This window comes from Haemaphysalis longicornis, unplaced genomic scaffold (assembly GCF_048455015.1).
Source record: "Haemaphysalis longicornis isolate Haplotype H1 unplaced genomic scaffold, Haemaphysalis longicornis Haplotype H1 scaffold_1, whole genome shotgun sequence".
Taxonomy (NCBI): domain Eukaryota; kingdom Metazoa; phylum Arthropoda; class Arachnida; order Ixodida; family Ixodidae; genus Haemaphysalis; species Haemaphysalis longicornis.
In genome coordinates, this window is record NW_027526203.1 from 242,794,431 (window position 1) to 242,815,122 (window position 20,692).

The following is a 20,692-nucleotide window of genomic DNA, read 5'->3' on the forward strand; positions in this document are numbered from 1 at the left end:
CAGTCCAGTCCCTGCTCCTCGCGCATTCGCAGCACGGCTCTCCAGGAGCCACGCGAAACGGCTATCAAGCGGCTCCGGCGCACCGTCAGACTTGGCTACTGCGCAACTGAGGCGCACAGCTGGGCACGCGCCGGCGCCAGTGCGTCGGCCGCGGCTATGACGTCACTCCATTGGAATGCGCAGACCGGCGAATGTGCAGACCCAATTCTCTACTCACCTGGACTCAAAATGGGAATACAATACAATACAATACAATACAATTTAATCCAATCCAAATCCAATCCAATCCAACTAAATGCTCCTCGCGCTTGCGCAGCACGGCCCTTGAAGGTCCACGGCTAGGGCGTTGTGCTGCTGATCACGAGGTCGCGGGTTCGATTCCCAGCCGCGGTAGCCGCGTTTCCGCTGGAGGCGAAAAGCAAAAACGCGCGTGTGTACGAGATTTCGGCGCATTTTAAAGATCCCGAGGTGGTCAAAATTAATCCCGAGCACTCCACTACGGCGCGCCTCGTCGCCTGCGTAACGACGGCGCGGTAAAGCTCACAATCAACTAGTGCTCGATAAATATTACTATATTCTAGATTATATGGCTAATTTTGAGCTTTTTTACAAACAACTAATTCCCTGTTTCGAGCTTTCCAAAGCCTTTTTTCCAGTCATCTGAGTACTTTTCGTTGCGGCACATTTTTCTACAAGCTTTTTGGCTTTATTTAGTTAATAAAACCGTAACGCGGAGCCCGTACAAATTGCGCGCAATTGAAACAGAAAAAAACACGGCGAGAGAATTTCAGAACTACACTACAGTCCCGCGTAAGGTTTGTGTTTGATCGTAGAAGCTTCATCAAACAATGAATGTGTGCGAAGCAATAGACGTCGCCGCTTCCTGGCTGTGCTCGCAAGGTTTTCCGGCTCAGAACTCAGGGAGCTCAGCGACCAACGGCAGACAAAGCCGTGATGGCGACTTTGGCGGTCTTGCTTATTATCATGGGTCAGCTGCCGCTGCGAAGTTCCGCCCCGGTTCCGCCTGAAGCGCAGTATGCATCCAATATTACCCGAGACCTTGCACATGTGTCGGACCTGTTGCTAAGAACGGTATGGCCCATTGCTTCCGAAGCAGCCACAGGGAACAACGTCAGCGTACCGTGCACGTCTGCGTTGTTCAAGATGTTCCTCGCTTTGAAGAGACAAGAACCGTGGCTCATCAAGAGTAAGTGGTTTACGCAAGAATTATGTGCGTTCTGTATTAGGAGTGAGAAATTTCCAGCGTACCCCCCCCCCCCCCCCCTACCATGAGCCCCCCAAAGACACATGTGTTTCCAACCGACACGCCTGGACGGGCAATAATTGCTAGAAAACGGGGCGAGTAAGAGTATACAGTTTAACTGGGATATAGCGAAGTTGACAAAAATTCGCACGTTACATGCAGGTTTCCAGTTACGGCTCGCATGAATGAAGCAGAAACCAAACTAAAATGCTAGACTTCAGTGATGGTGAGCTCACCCTTAAAATACAGTAAAAACTGCCTTATTCGCGCCTGCTACTTTGCCGCGAACTTAGTCACTGCACGACACTCCAAAGGAGCGAGGTCACTTACCCCCGTATTCAAAAACGTAGCTTAAGTATCACTTACGCCTTTTGACAATTTTCGCCGGCTTAACCCGTTTCAAGGACCAAAATTGTGCTTAAAGGGCGCCTTTTCGGGGACTTGATGCTCTTTTCCGCACTCATAATTGTTGAGATGGTGCTAGCTGGGGTAGCGTACCGGGCTTCGACGCACTTTTCCTCGCAGGGGGCGACGGTATTTAATATTGCGAACTGGTCTTGAAAAGACAAAGCTTTTCGTTTTCTGGCAGCGGAACTCATCACCGACGAACCGATACCACAGGTAGCAGTGGAGACTCGCGACTACACGTCGAAAGGCAGGCCTAGCACCTAACCGACACCACATTGACACTGACACACCGTAGTTGGCGGTGCGGGCGAAGATCGCTAATTTAGTGCATTTCTCCAGCCAATTTTTTTCAGAAAAAGTGCAAACAGCAATGCCTTATGAGCGTAGCCAAACCGTTACGTCGAGTTTAACCGTCGCAACGCCTTCGTTACATAGAGGTCGCAAACACATGGGTTTCAGGGGGACTGGCAATGGGGAATTGAAAAAACTTCGTTAAATCCAGGAATTCGTTACATAGATGTTCGTTACATCCAGGTTCAACTGCAAACCAAGGATGAGAACCAGCATTGCGCCTGACATTTGTCAAAGTTGCTTTTTTGGAGGCAGCGATTCGTAATTAATGTGCAGTGCGGGAAAGCAGATGATGCGACGAAATTACGTATGTTGTAGATCCGGCGTATTGTGGCGCGCTGGTAAGGCATTGTGCCACTTAGTGCGAACTTGTGCACCGTAGCTTCGATACATGGCCGCAGTTGTGATGAAGGGGAAGTATGGAAATGACCGTGAGCCGGACAGTTCGGCGTACGTCAAAGAAACTTGCGTGGTTTGTGCCTAGCCTTATACACTACGGCACATCACGCACCTCATAACCCAGAATGCCGAAATGGCTTCGGTTCTTTAAATCCAAAATGCTTCAAGCCTTTCACTGCACCATTCCCAAGCCTGCCGCATCAACTATGACTATTTTGAGGTATACAGAAGCGTTTTTATACGTGTTTTGGAAAACAAGGCACCGCACAGCCAATCAACAAGGACGAAAAAAAGGTTGATATACGTGTCCATTGCGTACACCCTAACCGACATAAAGAAAAGGGCAAGTATCGCATGCTATTGGGAAACTGTTAAGTATTTTTTAAGTACACGTGGGGTCGGTAGTTCATCTATCACGTCAATGAGCTCCGGCTGTTGCTTAAAATATTAGGTACCGGCAGGCCAAACTTTTTCGCCATATTTCGTTTTGCTTCTCAGTTTCTTTTTAACATTATGCCTAAAGCCGCGCTGACGTTCAGAATCCACTTAGCTTGAATAAACTAGATCGCGGTCCGTTCTAATTGAGAAAAAAAAGAAAGAAAATTCAGAAGGTGAAAATGTTTATACGTAATGAATTGCCCGCCTCCGCGATGCAGTCACAAGTAGGGGAACGTATGTTCATACACGGTTATTTTTAGTACGAAACAAATTTTTCCCACCCCTCTTCTTAAACGATATGTTCATAATAAAATTTTCTCTCTCTCTTGCTCTCTCTCCCCGTGGTGTGAAGTCTTTGACTGTTGTATTTCTACGAGTTACCCCGCACTAGCAGGCAAACATAATGGAAAATGTAGTCGACAATATTTAAAAATGCGTGAACACCTCATCCCTCCCTATCGCGAACTTGAGGCCTTGCGCAATGCGGACGCCTTGCTCGGGTTTCAGTAGCCCGCAACACGGCGTATCTTGCGAGCGCATCGCATGCCATGCTAACTGTGCTTATCGTTGTAACCGTGTTTGTGGTCACTTTTGGTCGCCTTAGCCGCAGAATTGGCTGCCGGTTGCTCCCTTTGTTGCCCGCGAACATCAGCATTTCGTCGCCGTCATTCCCATACAGTTCTCTTTTTGCGGCCTACTCGGTTTCATACTTGCGGCACACTCCATTTTACAACCCTTACAAGTGGTGACAGGACGCGTAAAAACACCACGTGACAGGAGGAGGGAGAGGACGAGCCGTGCTTCCACTCGACGTCCCCCTAGCAACTGGGTCGGCAAAGGTGCGAACTAAGCGTCACACACAGCCAATGTCGCCGCCCTCTAGGCTGACGTCACCCTCCCCGCTGGCGCATTGCCATTATCTGTCCGCAGAATGACGGCAAAACATTTTGCCGAAGTTATTTATCTATTGCTCACGTAATATTAGCCGATACGGGAGTGAATGGTAGTGAAATTAAGTTGGCGCTTAGATGTACAGGTAGCAAAGTACGAAGCCCTTCTACAGCTCTATAGAAAATGCCATGCTATATGCCACACAGGATTCACATATTTTCATTTACGATTTTTCCATAACTGTACACCCAGGACTTATGTTAATGAATGCGTTCAAGTACTCGTGATTGAAAATATAGTCGTCAACGACACCCGGTGTGTTAACGGTTAAAAAAGTAGTTAAACCTCGGTAAATTAGGCACCGGCGCGTTAAACCTCGTAATAAATCGATTGAACCAATTTTCAAGTTGTAATGCCATATGCTTTCGGTCGTGTGATACAGCGCAAGTTAGCACGTAAATTGCATTCACCGCGAGAAAGTCTGTTCTCCGTAGAAAACGCAGGAGCACAGAACTCACGCATCCTTAATGGGCTCTGTATTGTGGCACGGCTTTTTTCGTGGAAAACGCAGGAGCTCAGAGCCCATGCATTCTTTATGGGCTCTTTCTTGTGACAGGATGGCGCCAAGTAAGGGTGCGTGGGTTCTGTGGTCCTCGGTTTTCTACAAAAAAAAGCCCACCCTTCCCCGCCTAAACTCGCAATTATGGGCTACCCAAAACAAAAATTGGTCCGCCTGCTTCTCCTCTCTCTCGCTTTGTGTTCCGGCTGCTCGCAGGCGAACATTCACGCCAACTTGATACTTGCATGCTGTACTTAAAGCCGCGTATCCAAAGGCTAGGACTTGGCATCTCTCTTTGTGTCTCTCCGCTCCTCTACAGTTATGGCCAGTTTCACGAGCATGATAAAGGCTTCCAAATTACTAAACTAAGAAGGGTCTCTGCAAACATGCGTCGGAACCTACGGAAATAAACTTTTCAGTGGTTGGTTTCTGGTCTCTCCGATCATATTATTTTTGTGTTTGACCGTGTAGTGCAGCCTTCATATACACTTGTCCATCCGTATGCGGACTGTACCATCGTCTAGTTTTTTTCAAAGCAGCCTAGTTTATGCTTGCGTTGGACATCACAGAGGGTTTTTTTGTATACGGATAACTGCCATACCTTTCACGTGTAGTTGAATTCTGTCGCTTTTCGCAGTGACCGGTAAAACGTGCCTGTCGCCATCAAGCTTCCTAATTCTTCGCTTTGGCTGAACGCAGTGCTACTTTCCAATGGTTTTCTGCCCAGCAACCTTCTGGAAGGTGGCGTTGTGAGCCTCGGAGGATACGAGCAGTGCCTACACACCAGCTCCCGCGACGTCGACGGCGAGGCGCGCATACGAGGCCAGTACTGCTCGCTCTTCTTGAGGCCACCCCGCCAGTTCATGGTTGAACTTGTTGGCCGTTTTAATGAGCAAGGAGACCTCCAGGCAAGGACCTGTTTTTTTATGCCCCAATTTCGATGTCGGCTTAGATTCCGTCCGTTCTTTGTCGCTACGTATGGTGTTTTGCTAATTTCATTGAATTTTGTAGCGAAGTGTCAATAGATGAATAAGAGTATAATTAAATTTGCGGTTATGACAAGGGCTGGAAAAGACCCGAGGGAAAATATCCAGAATTTCTACAGGAGTAATGAATGCTCTCTTAAAAGAGTGAGGCCCGTGAGCAGCCTGAAACTTCGGTTGAGTGTCTTCAGCGAAGTGAGGCCAGCAAGCTATTTTAAAGAACGACCTGGTCTTTCATCACAGTCTAGGGAGCTTGTATCGTTATCTTCATCGTTATCGTTATCTTTGTATCGTTATCGTTATTGATGTATCGTTATCTCCAGCTATCAGCAATAGTTCAATGCATTCAATAGTTCGTGAACTAGCTAGATACTTTGACCATAAATTAGTTGACTATGGTCGTAAATTGCAAACTCTTTTGGAAGCATCAGCTTTCAGGGAGCGTCTTCTTCCCTTTAGTAGCTACAGTCAGGTTTTAGTATAAGAAGTTTGAGCCTTCGTGCAGCGGAAAAGCAACTCATACTGACTCGTGGAGTGCAGAGCAGATGGCAATACAAGGAGCATCTCTGTTCCGTTTTTTTTAAGGAGCAAGGTTAACAGACGCCATCATAAATGCCTGAACCAAGGCGGGCTATTCCCCCGCGTGGCTGGAAAACGCGCCGCCGTCCCCTCATTTACGCATGATGAACACAGAAAGGTTCTTTTTCATGAGGATCGTCTTGCTTAGGCTATAGACAAGGCTATAGGCAATGGTGAAATTTTTAGTCTCTCTGTCCGTCTGTCTGTCTGTGGCCCAGAAAAACGAGTCACACAGGAAACCGAACTTGCGGTGGTATGCGTGGAAAACAGCAGCACTACCTATTGAGCCCCGTACGGCACGTGATGACAATGAGTTCAGAGGAACTACGGGTTCTTGAGTTCGGATGATGATGATGACGACTATGCTGATTTTGGTGGTGGCTGTGGTGGTAATGTTGGTGACTGGGTTTTAATGACCGGAGTGGTTGAACGCCATCGTGCCATAGACGCAGGCGTCAGCCGAGGTGGCACTGAATATGTTACCGCAAGGTGACCTTGCGGTGACCCTGCGGTGACCCTGCAGCGCAATGAAAAGATGTAATGACGAAAAAAAAAGCAATGAAAATATGCATGCATTGCACAGTTGATCTTGCACCGACGCTATGTCATCCTTGTCCCACCACAAGGGGATTCAGGCTTCGGCGTTGCAGTGTTCCTCGCATTGGTATACACATAGGGTGACAATTTTAAACTGAATGTTCTTCGATAGTCTGCTAAATATTAAATTGTCAAACTTCTTGAATAGTTGCGTCACTTGGGTTAACGCGAACGTTTTTTTTTCTGTGTTATTCTTAGTGTATCAACACGCCCACGTTTCTTCACAGTTACATCCGTGTAATTTAATAGTTACGCAACCATGCTTATTTATTTCTCCTTATTGGTATAAGTATTTGTATAATTACTGATGCTCAACGAAGCCTGGGCTTATCCTGCTACGTAAATAGAGCTTAGGGTTTTTCATGTTCTAGCAATCACTGGCATTATGCAGCTTTTTTTATACGATATGTTTTTCCTTCCGTTTTAAATATAATGCTGAAGTTGTAAGAGTCTGATTTAAACTGTTTCAGGGTCGGTTCAGCCCACTCATAGCAACTGCGGATAACAAGGATGGAAGACAAAGCATACGCCTCGGCATCTGCACGCCATCCGCATGCACGGACACCGATTTGAGCATCCTCGCATCGAGCGGTATTATCTTCTAAGCCTATAACGTATTCGACAAATGCTTGAGAAGTTGCCAATGTGTGTTCGCACGCTTGAATGGGAAACATTTCACCCAGCTTCCCCTCCAAAACTAAAAAAGAACAAGTTTGGGTCATGGTGCATGGGAACTATGTGATGAGCCGCACGTAATCCTTTCCGGGTGTTATGAGAAAACCAACCTGGTAAGTCTCATGCCCTGCGCAAAAAAAAAAAAAAAAAAAATCTGTTCCGGAAAGAGGCCAGCTGTGTGTTGTTACTGGGACCTCTGCACGCTTTTTACGTTGTAGGTTGTGACTAATACTCATACAAAAATTGCAGGCCCTTAAGGTATACACATCAATTACCCCTGCTTTGCGTAGTTTATCCGTAATGGAGCTTTCCAGCGTTCACATGAATGGGTAGAATTCTGTTCACTATGGGCTAGTAGCAATCAAAGTTAAATTATCGTTCATGACAGCCATACAGGCTACTATACAGACGACGGTACTAGACTCGGTAGACGGCAAAATAACCTTTGAATCAATTGTGTAGGAGCAGCAATGGACATTAAATAGGTTATTTCAACACATATTAGTTTTATGCTTCACCTACTAATGTACCGTGCGTTCATACGGGTATTTTTGCTGTCAGTTTCCGAACTCACCAAATTTACCCGGGTCCCAAACGCTGTGCTCTCCATAAGAATGTAGAATCCTTTTGACCCTCCCGTACACGAAACAAACTTGCCATTTATATCTAAATAAGAACGCAGAAGGAAAATGATTTGTTTTGATGAGGGAATTTGTTTTGATGTATTTCTAACGCGGCTTTATTGTAGCGCAGCTTTTCTTCACATTGTACAGAAATTACAGGGCTCGCTTAGCGTTCCGTGTCGGGTACGCAGGCAGTCCAATTTTGTTTATCTCAAAGGCGCAGGCAATTGCTTGCCTCCCAAACTCGAATATGTCTGTGTTTTCTGGAGCAGAACATGTAAAACATACCGCGAGCTGATAACAGAATGCTCAAAATGATTTATATCTATATCAAAAGGGCAACTTGAGTTGAATTTGCGTTGCTAACAGCATACTACAAGCCAAGTTCCGTGGAAACTGAATCACCATCAGCACGAATCACCTTTGGCCCCTGCCTATATAATCGCAGATTCCGACAGGAGCGCTCAATAACGGCGCCGCCTGCAGAGCCAACGTCTACGCCAGAACTCTGCGGCTCCTGGACACCGTGCACCACTCGTACTACGTTGACGTGCACATTCTGGGAAGGCAAGGGAGCTACCAGCACCAAGGCGGTCCTCGCACCTTTGAACTACGAGAAAGAGAGAGACAGGGGGGAGAGAGAGAGAGGAAGGGGAGAGAGAGAGAAAGAGAGCTTGTCCCTCTGGAACGAGATGCGTACGCCATCGACGACCTGGAAACTCGTTCGATTGCTAGAACCGTGAAGTTCACGGCAACCCACACTGCTCATTCTAAAACACCCATATATTCAATCTGCAACGACCTGCACCTTACTCCATGGACCTGCACCAACGCCTATTCCGCCTCATCCAAGACATTCTTCTGGACTTGTGGCAACGAGGGTTTGCCAGAAAACGAGCGGGCACATACACTGGCCCGAGCGACTAATTACCGGGCACCCGACCAGCACCTTTTAAACTTTATGCACAGCCACGTTTCCGTTAGCCCGCATACCGTGGTGCCTCCGGCGCGCAGCGCACGATGTACACGCCTCAGCGCATCCTACACTCACGATGAGGCAGTCCTCCTCCGACCGGCGCAGAAAAACACCGAAAATTTTATATACCTGGCCCCTCCCATTGCTTGTCAATCTGCGGCCTCTACCACAACTTATGCGCCTATGATCGACACCCAACTTTGTGGGCGTGTGCATTTGTGCGTGTGTGTGCGTGTGTGGGTGCGTGTACTCGGGGGCGGGCGCGTGCGTGTGCGTTCGAGCATGCATGCATGTGCAAACTGGCGTACTCAACCATTTCACTGCATTCTTTGTCATCTGTATCCATTACTGTAAGGCCTACCTTATCCTCTGTAGAGGCCAGGCTGGCTGGTCCCAGACTGCTGACGTTCACGGCGGTGGGAGCCTTGGCAACAGCTCCCTAAGTAGGCTTGACAACGGATGCCTGTCGCCTGCCTGCCTGGCTTGTTGTTGTTGCCGACGCAGTGTAGATAAAACACCCGGCCACAGCCTCACAGGCAACAACAAATAAAGCAAAACAGATGTTGAAAGTAGAACAACTGGCACCTAGAGCTGAAGATACTACAATAATACAACCGGTATGCTGCTAGTCATATGGTCCGAAATGGCCTCGCATTTACTTAAGAGAACTTAGAACGGCTGAAGCTGCGTTTGGAGGGGAAAATCGCTATTGTGTTTAGTGTTTGCGTGTCACATCGTTGTGTGTACTGCTCTTGGGATAGCTAACGCAACCAGGATCTGCCAAAAGTTTAATTTAGATTTGTACTAAATCAATCCTTTTTGTGGTTGTTAGTTTTACAGCAGTACGGAATCGAAGCCACAGTACAAGGTTGCAGGTCGGGAGAAGACAAGAAATGGAGTTGGGCTCAAGTTCTGTCAATGTGAGAAACGAACCAAAAAGAACCACTGGTGGGCCCGCAAAAGAAGAACGCAGTCGCTCATAATGGTTTCTCTCCAATTTTGCGCAGAGCTATTCTTTCCACCCTTGGTTGCCTGGTGCTACTGGGCACGGCGGCCGAAAGGTGGCGCATGGGTCGCTCTCAAATTTCAGGTAAGTTGCTCAGTCGGCTTCACAACCTCTTCTTAAATGTAAACGCCACTGCTACCATTGCTGACTCAATTGGCCTGTAGTTGACTGAATACCACGGTCATTGTATTTTTTCTTATTCGCTGTTTTGAACGATTGAGTCGAGGCGAGCAAGGGAGAAAAATTTTGGCACTGGGCCTAGCTGTAACCTTCAATTGTACGTTGAACAACCCTAGTTTAAATTTCGCTCTTGTCTTCAATTTGAAAACAGTTTAAGTGCGCAACCAGTGTTATAAGTCGACGTGTTACGGCGGTTATATATACAGTAAACTCCCGTTACGACGTAGTGGAAGTGACCGTGAAAATTCGTCCGTATTATCAGAAATTTATCTTGAAGTGGCCATGCAGAGAAAATGCAGGTTTGGTTCATTCGAAAGAGTGCCTTGTGAGAATAACACTGACATCACCTTTATACGCAAACTACACTCAAATAAGCTACACAATTAGGAAAAAAGAGAATGGCCATGCGATCCACTAGCTCATTCCCGCACTAGAACCTATAACTTATTATGGGCTGCGGACGGAAAAATCCAACGCAAATTAAACAGGGGTTATAAGCTTGCAGAACGGGCCATTTGGGCTTAAATTTAATGCATATTCTCTATATAGCAGTATGAATGGTTGGGTAAACAAGGGAAGTTGCGAACGCATACGCAAACAGAGAAGCACCAGTGCGTACTGCGTTCACGGTGCTGGTTATTGCTGCACAGCTGTCCGGCGCGTTGAGCTTACACTGGCTAACTGGCCAACTGGTATAAGCGACATTGTCTTCTGTGATTCTGTCGAGCATGCCCAATGTTTAACGAATCGAGTTCTTTTAACCGTAACAAACATTATCGAGGACCAAATGCGGTCAAAAAGAAGACGATGGTGTGCTGCGGTCCCGAGCGCTATGGTAGCGTATCTAGAAGGACTGACAGCAAAGAAGGCGTTCCGCCGTTCGCTTCAGACCCAGTCCGCATACCTACACTCGCTTCCGTACTTCCCCTGGATACGTTATCGCAGACGTAACGAAACACACGATTCATTGGGAGAATCATAACTCTGGTTAAATTGTTTAATTTCTTAGAAAGAAAAAATAATCCTTTGGTGTCGGACAAGCGCTGAAATCACTATAAAACACCAAATCTTTCGAATAAAGCGAACTTATATTTTGTCAGCATGGCCATTTTCAGAGGTTAGTTTTTGCATTTTGCACGTTACAAGAGAGCAAAAGTGTTGTTCGTCAAATCCCTCCATCCACTTCATTTCGCTCTTTTTTTGCCTATCCTATGTACACACCGAATCGATGCATTATAATGAAAAAAAAAAAGAAGGGTGTCGGTTTATTAAACCCGAAAAATGACTAAAATTGTGCTGGGCCGCAGGAGCTCCTCATTTTGTGTTTTTACCGGCGGCGTTAAACACACTCGAAAAATATTTCTGGCTACGCCACTGATGTAGCGTGACCTACGCTTGAGGGCGTCATATGGGCCGTCATAGTTAGCAACTTGCCAGAGTGGATGGGGTGTGTGGATGGCACCCACAGCCTTACCATGAGAACCGGGCGAGAATGTCACGGCTGGCACGCAGCTCTCAAGGCGGTGCTTTTGCGTGAATCGATCCTCGGAATTAAACGAGCCGTGAAGTAAACCACATTCTTCACCGTACAAAGAGCTCAAAAACCGTTGAATACTTAGTGGCGTCCGCTCGGTGCGGAAGAATCAAGGTTCTGTTCCGCTGTGGATACAAGCCCGCCACTTACTGTAAGCACCCAGCGCCAATAATGCTGCTTTGCTTCGAACACTCCTTCTACGGTTTTCAGCAACTGTTAAATGAGCCCCGCTGTTCGTCCTCGGTAGTCTGGGGGTAGGATTACGGGTTTTTACGCGGACGGCCTCGTATCGAGCCCCAGCAGTGCCACAACGATTGTGAGACCCGCACCTTTGTTATTTTACTGTAAAATGCTCTCTTGGCTCAATTCTGCGCATTCCTTTTTGTAAATAAGGGTGGTTTTGTATTTTAGATCTGGTTAAGTGCATTGAGCGTCATATCAATACGTTTAATTAACGTTCTGAATCGCACTGGGAGTACCTGGCTTGTACCTATCTCGGAACGGTATATCGCAGCGACGAATGGTGCATATGGGGCAAGTCGGGTCACGACCGTAGAGAATAAAAAAACGGCAAGAAGCCCATGGAAAAAAGTGACGCAACATTGTAAGCGTACGTGACTATGGCGAGGACTACGTCCCAGTTTGTATGGTCTATGCGGACGCTCTTGGTACGGCCGATGCTCTTACTAAGGCCTCCTGCTGGCTGGCACTTTTCTTGTCGGTACTGTCTTCGCAAAACTTTCTGCCCCCCTATGTGCGCTCCATTTTCTGTCTCCTTTGTGCCATCATCTCGGGCTATTTCTCATCAACGTTTCAATATTTTTCGTATGGTTTCCGTATATGATTTACATAGGCCACCGTTTTCACCCAATTGAAATAAACACAAAACGCGCAGCAAACCGAAAACCACGAGAACGGGACTGACAACACGTCCGGACCGAGTACACAGTTGCAAAGATGACGTGAATTGCGAGTGTGTAGACGATCCTGCCTACTTACCCAACTGTTCAGCACAGGGTATCCAGGCGACTGAGAAGCTGCTACTATAGGCACCTTACCATCTTTTCTACTAAGCGACCATTATATAGACATGCAAATGAATACCTCTCCCACCAGTTGCAGCCTGGGCATTGTTTAGGCATGGTTTCAATACAAAGCGTATGTGCTCGTCATTACTGAGTGGGTCAGAAGCGGGATACAGGTCCCATAGACACTCCATTCTCCAAACTGTAATGGTCTGCCGGAATAATGTTGCAATTCGTGCACATATATACGAATGAGTGTGTGCCGTGCGTGCGAGCGAGCATGTGTAAATATGTCTGCGCGAGTGTGTGAATCTGTGTGTCTTGAACAAAAAAGAAAATTTCCCGGAAAACACAATTTCGATGCGTCCAGTACATGTTTCTCGGGCAGAAAATTTTGGCAGCCTGATTTTCGGACAAAAAATACTTGCTGATTTTACTTTTCGCTTAGACTGTTATTCAGTAAGGAAACTTTGCAGGAAACAATGCCCAATGCTGAAGCGAACAAATTATTCAACGTAGCTAATAAGTGACCAATTGTTGTGAACGGAAGGGTTACTCTCGGCACTGATAAATAAGATTTAGTAGGAACGAAGGGTGTTTTTTAATATCTTAGATCAGCTATAAGAGAAGTAATTCACCGCTACGGGCTTGGTGATTTTGAAGCCATTAAGCCGTTTTTAATCGCTAATTTTGAGTAGACCCTTCAGTGAACGCAATTAAAACCGTCACGACAGCGGTCGCTGCTGTTTCCTGCGTGAAATTCAACGTTTGCCGCAATGCGTATTTGTTTGGCGACACATTTCGCTTATAAACGACTGTATATATAAACGACTGTATTTATAAACGACAATAACGCGTGTATTGTTGCGAGGTAGGCCAGAGTGCGGACCGGTGACGATGAAAGGGACGCTTATTCTTTGCTACATCCGAACGAAGGAGGCCCCCGGCCTTTCGTAGTCCGGACGAGCATTCCGTGGACAGCCGTTCTCTACCGCTGCCCAAAGACGACTCTCCAGTTTCTCTCTCCTCGGAAGGTCTTGAGTCGCGCGCACCGCCACGGCCGCGCGGTTCCGAGAAGCCGGCCTTCGGTGTCCTCTGAAGCCGCGACCCGCTGTCCCCCCGATTCCGCCGGAGCTCCCACGTGTTCCTATTTTACCGACCGGACACACAGCCGGTGGTCTAAATCACTTGCTTCTGTTCGGCCTTGGCTCCCCTCCCAATGTCTTTCAAGAATTCAAGTAAGAATTTGATGACGTTGACAATTCTTTCTCAAAAGCCTGTAAGTCAAAGGATGCGGTGTACAGTACATAATTATCTCGCTAAAATCAGCAAGGTACCCTGAAAGCGCAGGATTGACAGTGCGCTTATTGAAATTACCGCTTCTTTTCTCTTGACAGCACGCTTTCTGAATGTGTTGGTGTTCTTCTCAGCAATATCCAACACGAGGTCCCTGCTGAAAACGCGCCATACGGGGCTGAATAATTCACTGCTATTTATGAGTGGACTGAAAGTGTTTTGCGCCTACTGGGTTCTCCTCGACCACGAATACATAGCGGTCCAGCCAGAGTTTCTACGTGAGTAGAATTTTTTCTACACTTCTAAGTAGGGGCTTTCGGGTTAATGCAATAAAATTTCGTCTCCTCCTTACCAAGTTTTTGTCGGGATTTATTTATTCATTTATTTATTTATTTATTTATTTATTTATTTATTTATTTATTTGGAATACCTCACAGGCCCGAGGGCATTGAGTGAGGGGTGTTACATGAAAAAACATAAAAAGAGCAAGCAGCCCACGCAAGGCATAACAGATATTCAAAGGAATTGGAACTGCGATACAGACAAATTTAACTGAAACAAAAAAATCCAGGTAGGCATATGAGGGAAATTAACGCAAAGATACATCATGGTTCCATACAGACAAATCAAATCAAAGAAGACATACAAAGCTTGCAGTAAAATTTGAGAAGAGAAAAAGTGTGAATTTAACATAGTCTGGGTATACAATGAACATATGACGCGCGTAAAGGAAACTGAATACAAGCAAGGAAATAGGGCATACATTGAAAAAAAAAATTCCCGCGCCTTCCCGCGAGGGGAACACGAGTAAATGCAGAGCATTGGGGGTCGTTAACGCCGCGTAAAGTCGCGTTAGGGTGGGTAGTTGGGTCGTAGTTGCGTTGGTGTTTGTTTGGGGTAGAGAGAGGAGAGTAAAGTCGCGTTAGGGTGGAGCGAGCGTCAACCAAGGAAGGAAGGAGCAACGCAGTGACTGAAGCACGAGCGACCGCTAGCCGCTTTATATTTGCAGCGCGCACAGTAGAGGGAGAGCAGTACGGGGGGAGAGCGCGCATGCGCAAGCAGCGCGCGCCCTTCCACGCCCCACCGCGCTGCTATCACGCACCTGTTACGCCGAGACCGCGACGGAGCGAACGGGCTGACTACGACGCATGCGCGCGCCAGCTGCTGTTGAGAGAGAGGAGGGAAGGAGGAGAGGCGCACCTGCTGCGGACGCGGAGCTGTGGACGCCGTCCGACGCAGGAAGAGGCGAGGCTAAGAAATGCTTTGCATTTAAAAATCGAAAACAGGTCAAAAACTCTTGCGTACTGACAGAAACAAGATGATGGCATTAATTATAGACTGTGAGAATGCTCGTGAAAGAGATGGCGAAAATTTTCCTGATTGTTTTCGGAAGCAATGCTGTCGGGAAGGCTATTCCACAAGTGAATGGCAAGTGAAGGAGGTCCCGCCTGCGGTTCGGAAACCTTGGGACCTCCTCCTGTAAATTCCCACTATGTCAATACAACCTTGTACTTTTTGAATAAATTTGAAATTTGAAACAGGAAGCGCAGAGAAGTTCCACGCATGTGTGGAGCCGTATAAGCGCGAAAAACTTAATTTGTTATTTAATCTTTGAGACGTGTTGGATGCGATCTGGATAGGCAGGGTGTAGAAACAAATGGTCCCCCGGAACAAATGGTCCTGGAACAAATGGCCCCGGAACTTATGGTCCCAGAATTTATGGTGCCGGAACAAATGGCCCCAACTCGAAAGTAGGACCAAATGGACCCGGAACTTATGGTCCCGGAACAAATGGTCCCAGGCACCTTTGCGGGCAAAATGATTCTATAAAACTCCACGTGGGTTCTCTTTTCAAATTTGTTGTATCTTGCTGGAGTGCAGTGTATAATTTCTTTAGTCCTTTTAATTTTTTTCTTTGTTTTTCAGATTCGTTGAAATGGTTATCTCAATTTATGCTATTATAACGATTGAACGCGGTATTTCTGCCAACTATGCATTTTTGTGCTAGTGCAGGGCATTGCACGATTGGCCCGTTTGGGAAATTTTTTTATTCGTGTTTCCGCCGTTTTTCTCCGGCCTTTTTTTTATTTTTGTCTTCGCGTTTTTGATACGTTGAAGACGAATGTTGTTATTTATTTCTTCTCTCTCTCTTCCGTTATTGGATTTTTTTTTGTTTTCATTTTTTCAGTTTTAGACTTTTTGGTTTAACAAAGTATCGTTATTTCAATTATCTGCCTTGTCACTATATAACCAATGAATGTGCTGCTTGCAAACACCGGGGAAAAAAGTAGCCACGTACGTGAGAAACATGCGGCTCCATGCATGATTTACAGAATAAGTAGAGGCCTGCCTCAGAAGGAAGCGCCATTAGTTTGTTGTGAGTAAGCATTTCACGGATGCGTGCGTAGTGAGTTCTCTTCCCCATTCCTCCCCCTCGGAAGTTTTCTCAGTCACCGCCACTATTTCCACGCACGGCCAGACCCCACGCTCCCTTCCCGCTCAAGATAGTTTGAGTCGGGCCGTGTTATGAATGACATAATCAATGTCAAGTTTCCATGAAAGGCCAGATGTTAAGTGGATGCCAAGGTATTTATAAATGAGATAGTTTAAACGAGGCGTTCTTAAGAAAGTAGTGCGGTGCTGTAGAATTGGAGAAACGTGCGTGCATTGCAAGTATTAATATAAGCATTCTTCTTCCACAACTTGCATAATCCCATAACTTGACTAGTAGCAGACTGAAGTATCTGAGATGTACTAGTTATTTCCTGATAACTTACACAATCATTAGAAAAAAAGGCGGACTGATGAGAAAATGTTAGTCGGTAAGTCATTGATGTAGATAAAAAAAATCATCCACCCCTCCGTCTAACGACGACGATGGTTAAACGCGAAGCTTTCTCGTGATGAATCCCTTGGTTGGCCAATCCTTCACTCCGAGTATGTGGTATACTCTGGAGGTACGCATCACTTTCCTAGAATACCCACAGAAACTCTCGGGCGGGAACTCAGTAGGCGTAATGTTTGGCTTTGGGGTGTACGGCGCTAATCGGTACCTACTGCTTGGCGTTCAGTGAGAAATTTTTTGAGTGGGTGCCGGTTGTAGGTGTGAAACCCCAAGATATCACGTTTGGCCTACCGTCCTAAACCTCGATATGGGAAGTTAGACCTAACGCCTTGTGGCTTACAGCCTGTCGTCGCCCGGTGAATAACAGCTGTCGATGGTCACCTCAGAACATGACGTTATTTACGTCGAGCTGTCGCACGCCTGTGTCACCTCCCCCCTCTGCAGCGCATCAGCCTTTAGCGGAGGGGCCGTAACGGAGCTGTCGCCATGCTTCGCAGTGAAGCGTTTCAATTTTGCTACGCTTCGTCCGCCATCATCATCATCCTCATTGAAAGTTGGCTTCCCTGCAGGGCGTATTCGTGTTACAGACGCCATCAGTGAGCTTCACTTTAAAAGCTTCTAAATCTTCACTTTAAAAAAAAGGCCCCAACGCAGAGTCCCGGGGAACACCCGATAATATGGCATGTAGAGGGGAATCGAAGTTATTTACGGTAACTAATTGTGAGCGGTTAGTTAAGAAGCATCATCACCTGCAGGCAAGCACGATAGTATCCAAGTGAAGGTTTAAAAGTTAAAGAAATAATAATTCATGTGGCAGAGTGTCAAAGTCCTTCACACCTTCGCAAAATCAAGAAATATGCAGTGCGTAATCGACCCGCCATTTAAAACCGAGTGGATATTAGGAGTAAAACGTTACAGATATTAATGATTTTCTGAACTTTGGCTGTGAATGAGTGAAAAATAAATTGCACTCCAAAAATTTTGCAACGTGAGAATAAACGACGCGTTCCCGAGTTTACATACATAATGCCAGTTAATGACACGGTGCGGGAAATGTTTAACGACAGACTTTGGCAAGAGAAACACCTTCCCGACCTTCCAATCATTACCCCCCCCCCCCCAAATCATCTGGAATACAGGTAGTTTCAAGTGATTGAGAGAACACTTTTGTCAAGAATATACAACACTACAATTTTGTGTTGATAATAAATTTGGAATGTATGTTGTCAAGTCGACATGATGACGAAACTTTTACAATTAAGCGTAAAATACTAGAGATGTCAAATACAATTGGTTCCATAGGAAGTACCTCAAGAGGAAGTTGCTATGCCGGATAACTGGTGACAGTACAGGTGGAGAACGCAAAAGCGAACACATCATTAAAGACTCCAACACATTCATCACCAGGAACCGTTACGCCGTCTGGAGTTTTAATAATTATCGTTGAACTATCGTTATTTTAGTTAATGATAATGCAGAATTGCTTGGAAATATTTACTAGCATACATTGTAGCGTTGTTTTGAAAAACGAACTACGAACCTCTTTCAGTGCAACTTTGTGCTGGGCGGCGGGTAAATTGTATGCATGCCGTTGGGATTCAGAGTTCGAGTTCGATAATTTTGTGAATGGGATGAAGTGTTGCTTTTTGTTGCGCAGTCTTTTCAGTTGCCTGTTATACCAAGGCACCTGCCTCCTAGATGTGAAAAAGACGCCACTTTTCCCTTAAATAAATTACAATTGTCATTAACCAATCTACCATCAAAGCCAAGTAGAAAACTGTCGAGAAAGGAAGCAAGGTCATGATTTATCCGACAGAATCTACCGTCTTATAGTCCAGGATTTGCTTGCAGTGGTTCGTGCGACAACGACAACAAATAGGAAAATTCGCCGTAAAGTACCGTATTAAATGGTCACAACAACCAGGTAGGTAAGTATTAGGAGAAACGATTTCAGCCAAAGAAATAGGTGCAAGGTCTAAAACACTCGACGTTGTGAACCTAACTATTGCAGGCCGAGTAACGAGTTGTGAAAAATTAAAACCCCCAAAGGCACTAAAAAAATTGACGCATTCATTCGTAAAGGGACTGAGTTGAGGAGGTGTCAGAGACCAAAAAAAGCTTGCGTAATTGAAATCGTCTCAAAACAATTGAACTTTTTTGGGTTTGTTAAAATGCGCAATTTAAATCACTGTCCTTATCTCGTTCTTTTTCAGATAGTCCGTTTGAACTGATGCGATTGTCGTCGAAGCCATGGTTCCAGTTTGTTACCAATGGTGTGCTAAGTGTGACCACGTTTTTCTACATGAGGTAAGATTAATACAAGACCGAACAAAATCTATTATTGTGCTTCACTTCATAAGCTGGCTGCTTGAGATTTGATTGTTTCTGCCTGAAGTCCGAATGAGTGGTCAAACTGAAATACATTCAAGGAGAGAGTTCTCAGTTTTGTCCATTTTATGTCGTATTAACAACTGGCAATTTCGAACGAGCCTTGACTAGCTGAAAGAAGACGACCGGGATGTGATGCAGCGCCAGAGAGGCAGTACCTGCGTTTCTGTGCGTGTCATTGAGAAGAGGCCTTGCAAGTGCATGTGCGTCACAATTCAAACGGACGTGGTATTTACATTATTGAAACGGACACTACTCAGAATTCTGTCCCACTAGATTCTCGGTCATTTAATCGAGGATGTTCATAAATTTATACACAAATTTGGCTAAAGGCTTATGTGTACTCGTCTTTTGCTACAACGAGTTGAACGTATATTCCCTTAAGGTTTTAGGCGGAGATTGTGCGAGAAGTAGAAGGAAGTCTACGCAGGCACCTAAGCACTTTTTACGATGTAGTGAATGCGAACGCAGAGCAATTCACTGCTTCTGCGTGCGCTTTTCAGTGCGATTGCATTTTGCTCTAATGCGTATATTGTGCTCACAAGCCGGAGCCGTGTTTCGAGCCTTTTGACGTTTGAGCTCACGACGCTGAAGGCATGGAAGCTTCAGGATTCATTTCGTCGCATCTTTGCTCTTCGACGCCCTTAAGGCCAACTAGCGAGCGATACCGTTACGTTTCGCCGTGCTGCCCGTCCCACTTTCTTTGCGGTTGTTGATTTCGCGAAACGTTTCATAATCACGGTCATCATTTTCCTTTGCATCGGGATGCCTTAGTATTCCTTACGAGTTGTACATGTACAAGAAGTCCTCTCATCATCATCAGGTATGCGCATACCCACGCATGTACGCGCAGAATAGAACGCCGCGCCCCTTCGCAGCCAACGCGCAACTTCGAATTTAATACCGCGCTACTCGGCACCCCCGGCCGCCACATCATACCTTCTACCTCTGAATATCGTTATCCGCACCACGAGGGTGGTAGCTTCTTTCTCTCTTCCCAACACCTACTTCCGATCTTTGGCAAAGAACACGTCTGTGTTCCGGCCAGTCAGGCCAGAGCCAGATTTTTTCAGAGCAGGGCTTGGGCTAACCTAGGCGGATTACAGGCTGATAGCTATCTGCTCATAATTGCTCTCTACTACCGTTGCACTTGATGATCGCACATACGTGGTCTTCATGCACGAAGTGGGACCCTTTGGGGCGCCCAGTTCTTTTAAACCAGGAATAGAACCTTTAGCGTCTGAACAGCGGCTCCATGACAGCGTCCTCCAAACGCGTTATGGAGTTACAGTTGCATCAACAGAGCTTGGCTGCCTAACCGAGTCATCGTGGATGTCGGCACAGCGCACTTGCTTTTGGAGTGAGCAAGAAGTACTGATCAGATTTTTCCACCCGGTGTTCATGATCAACTCATACCTTGCGCGTATTCTGAAAGTTTATTCTCTGGTTGTTCTCTACATGGTTTGCATGGATGGCATTCCGATATCGTCCTCTGGGTATCACTTTTTCCTTGCAAGCTCTGCTCTTTTTTTCAGCGCCCGATGATCGCGCTTGAGGTTGCATAAAGTTTGGTCACTGACTCACTCGTGAGCTCTTCTGCGAGTTGACGTCTGCAGGAGCGCTTTAGTTTATTCGAGGAAACAGCGCATCGCCCCCCCGTGACGTTCAATTGCGT

General features: G+C 46.2%; 1 protein-coding gene across 1 annotated transcript in view; it reads left to right on the forward strand.

Annotated features, from left to right (window-relative positions):
* The first annotated feature begins 934 nt into the window (after positions 1 to 934).
* The window catches only part of LOC144143398 (nose resistant to fluoxetine protein 6-like), a 70,328-nt gene continuing 50,570 nt past the window's right edge, over positions 935 to 20,692 (forward strand). Inside the window, exons 1-7 of the mRNA XM_077675161.1 lie at positions 935 to 1,207; positions 5,010 to 5,218; positions 6,940 to 7,060; positions 9,576 to 9,663; positions 9,751 to 9,833; positions 13,886 to 14,062; positions 18,843 to 18,936. Of these exons, the coding sequence (XP_077531287.1) occupies positions 955 to 1,207; positions 5,010 to 5,218; positions 6,940 to 7,060; positions 9,576 to 9,663; positions 9,751 to 9,833; positions 13,886 to 14,062; positions 18,843 to 18,936 (1,025 nt within the window). The 5' untranslated portion in view covers positions 935 to 954. The remainder of the gene's footprint in view (positions 1,208 to 5,009; positions 5,219 to 6,939; positions 7,061 to 9,575; positions 9,664 to 9,750; positions 9,834 to 13,885; positions 14,063 to 18,842; positions 18,937 to 20,692) is intronic.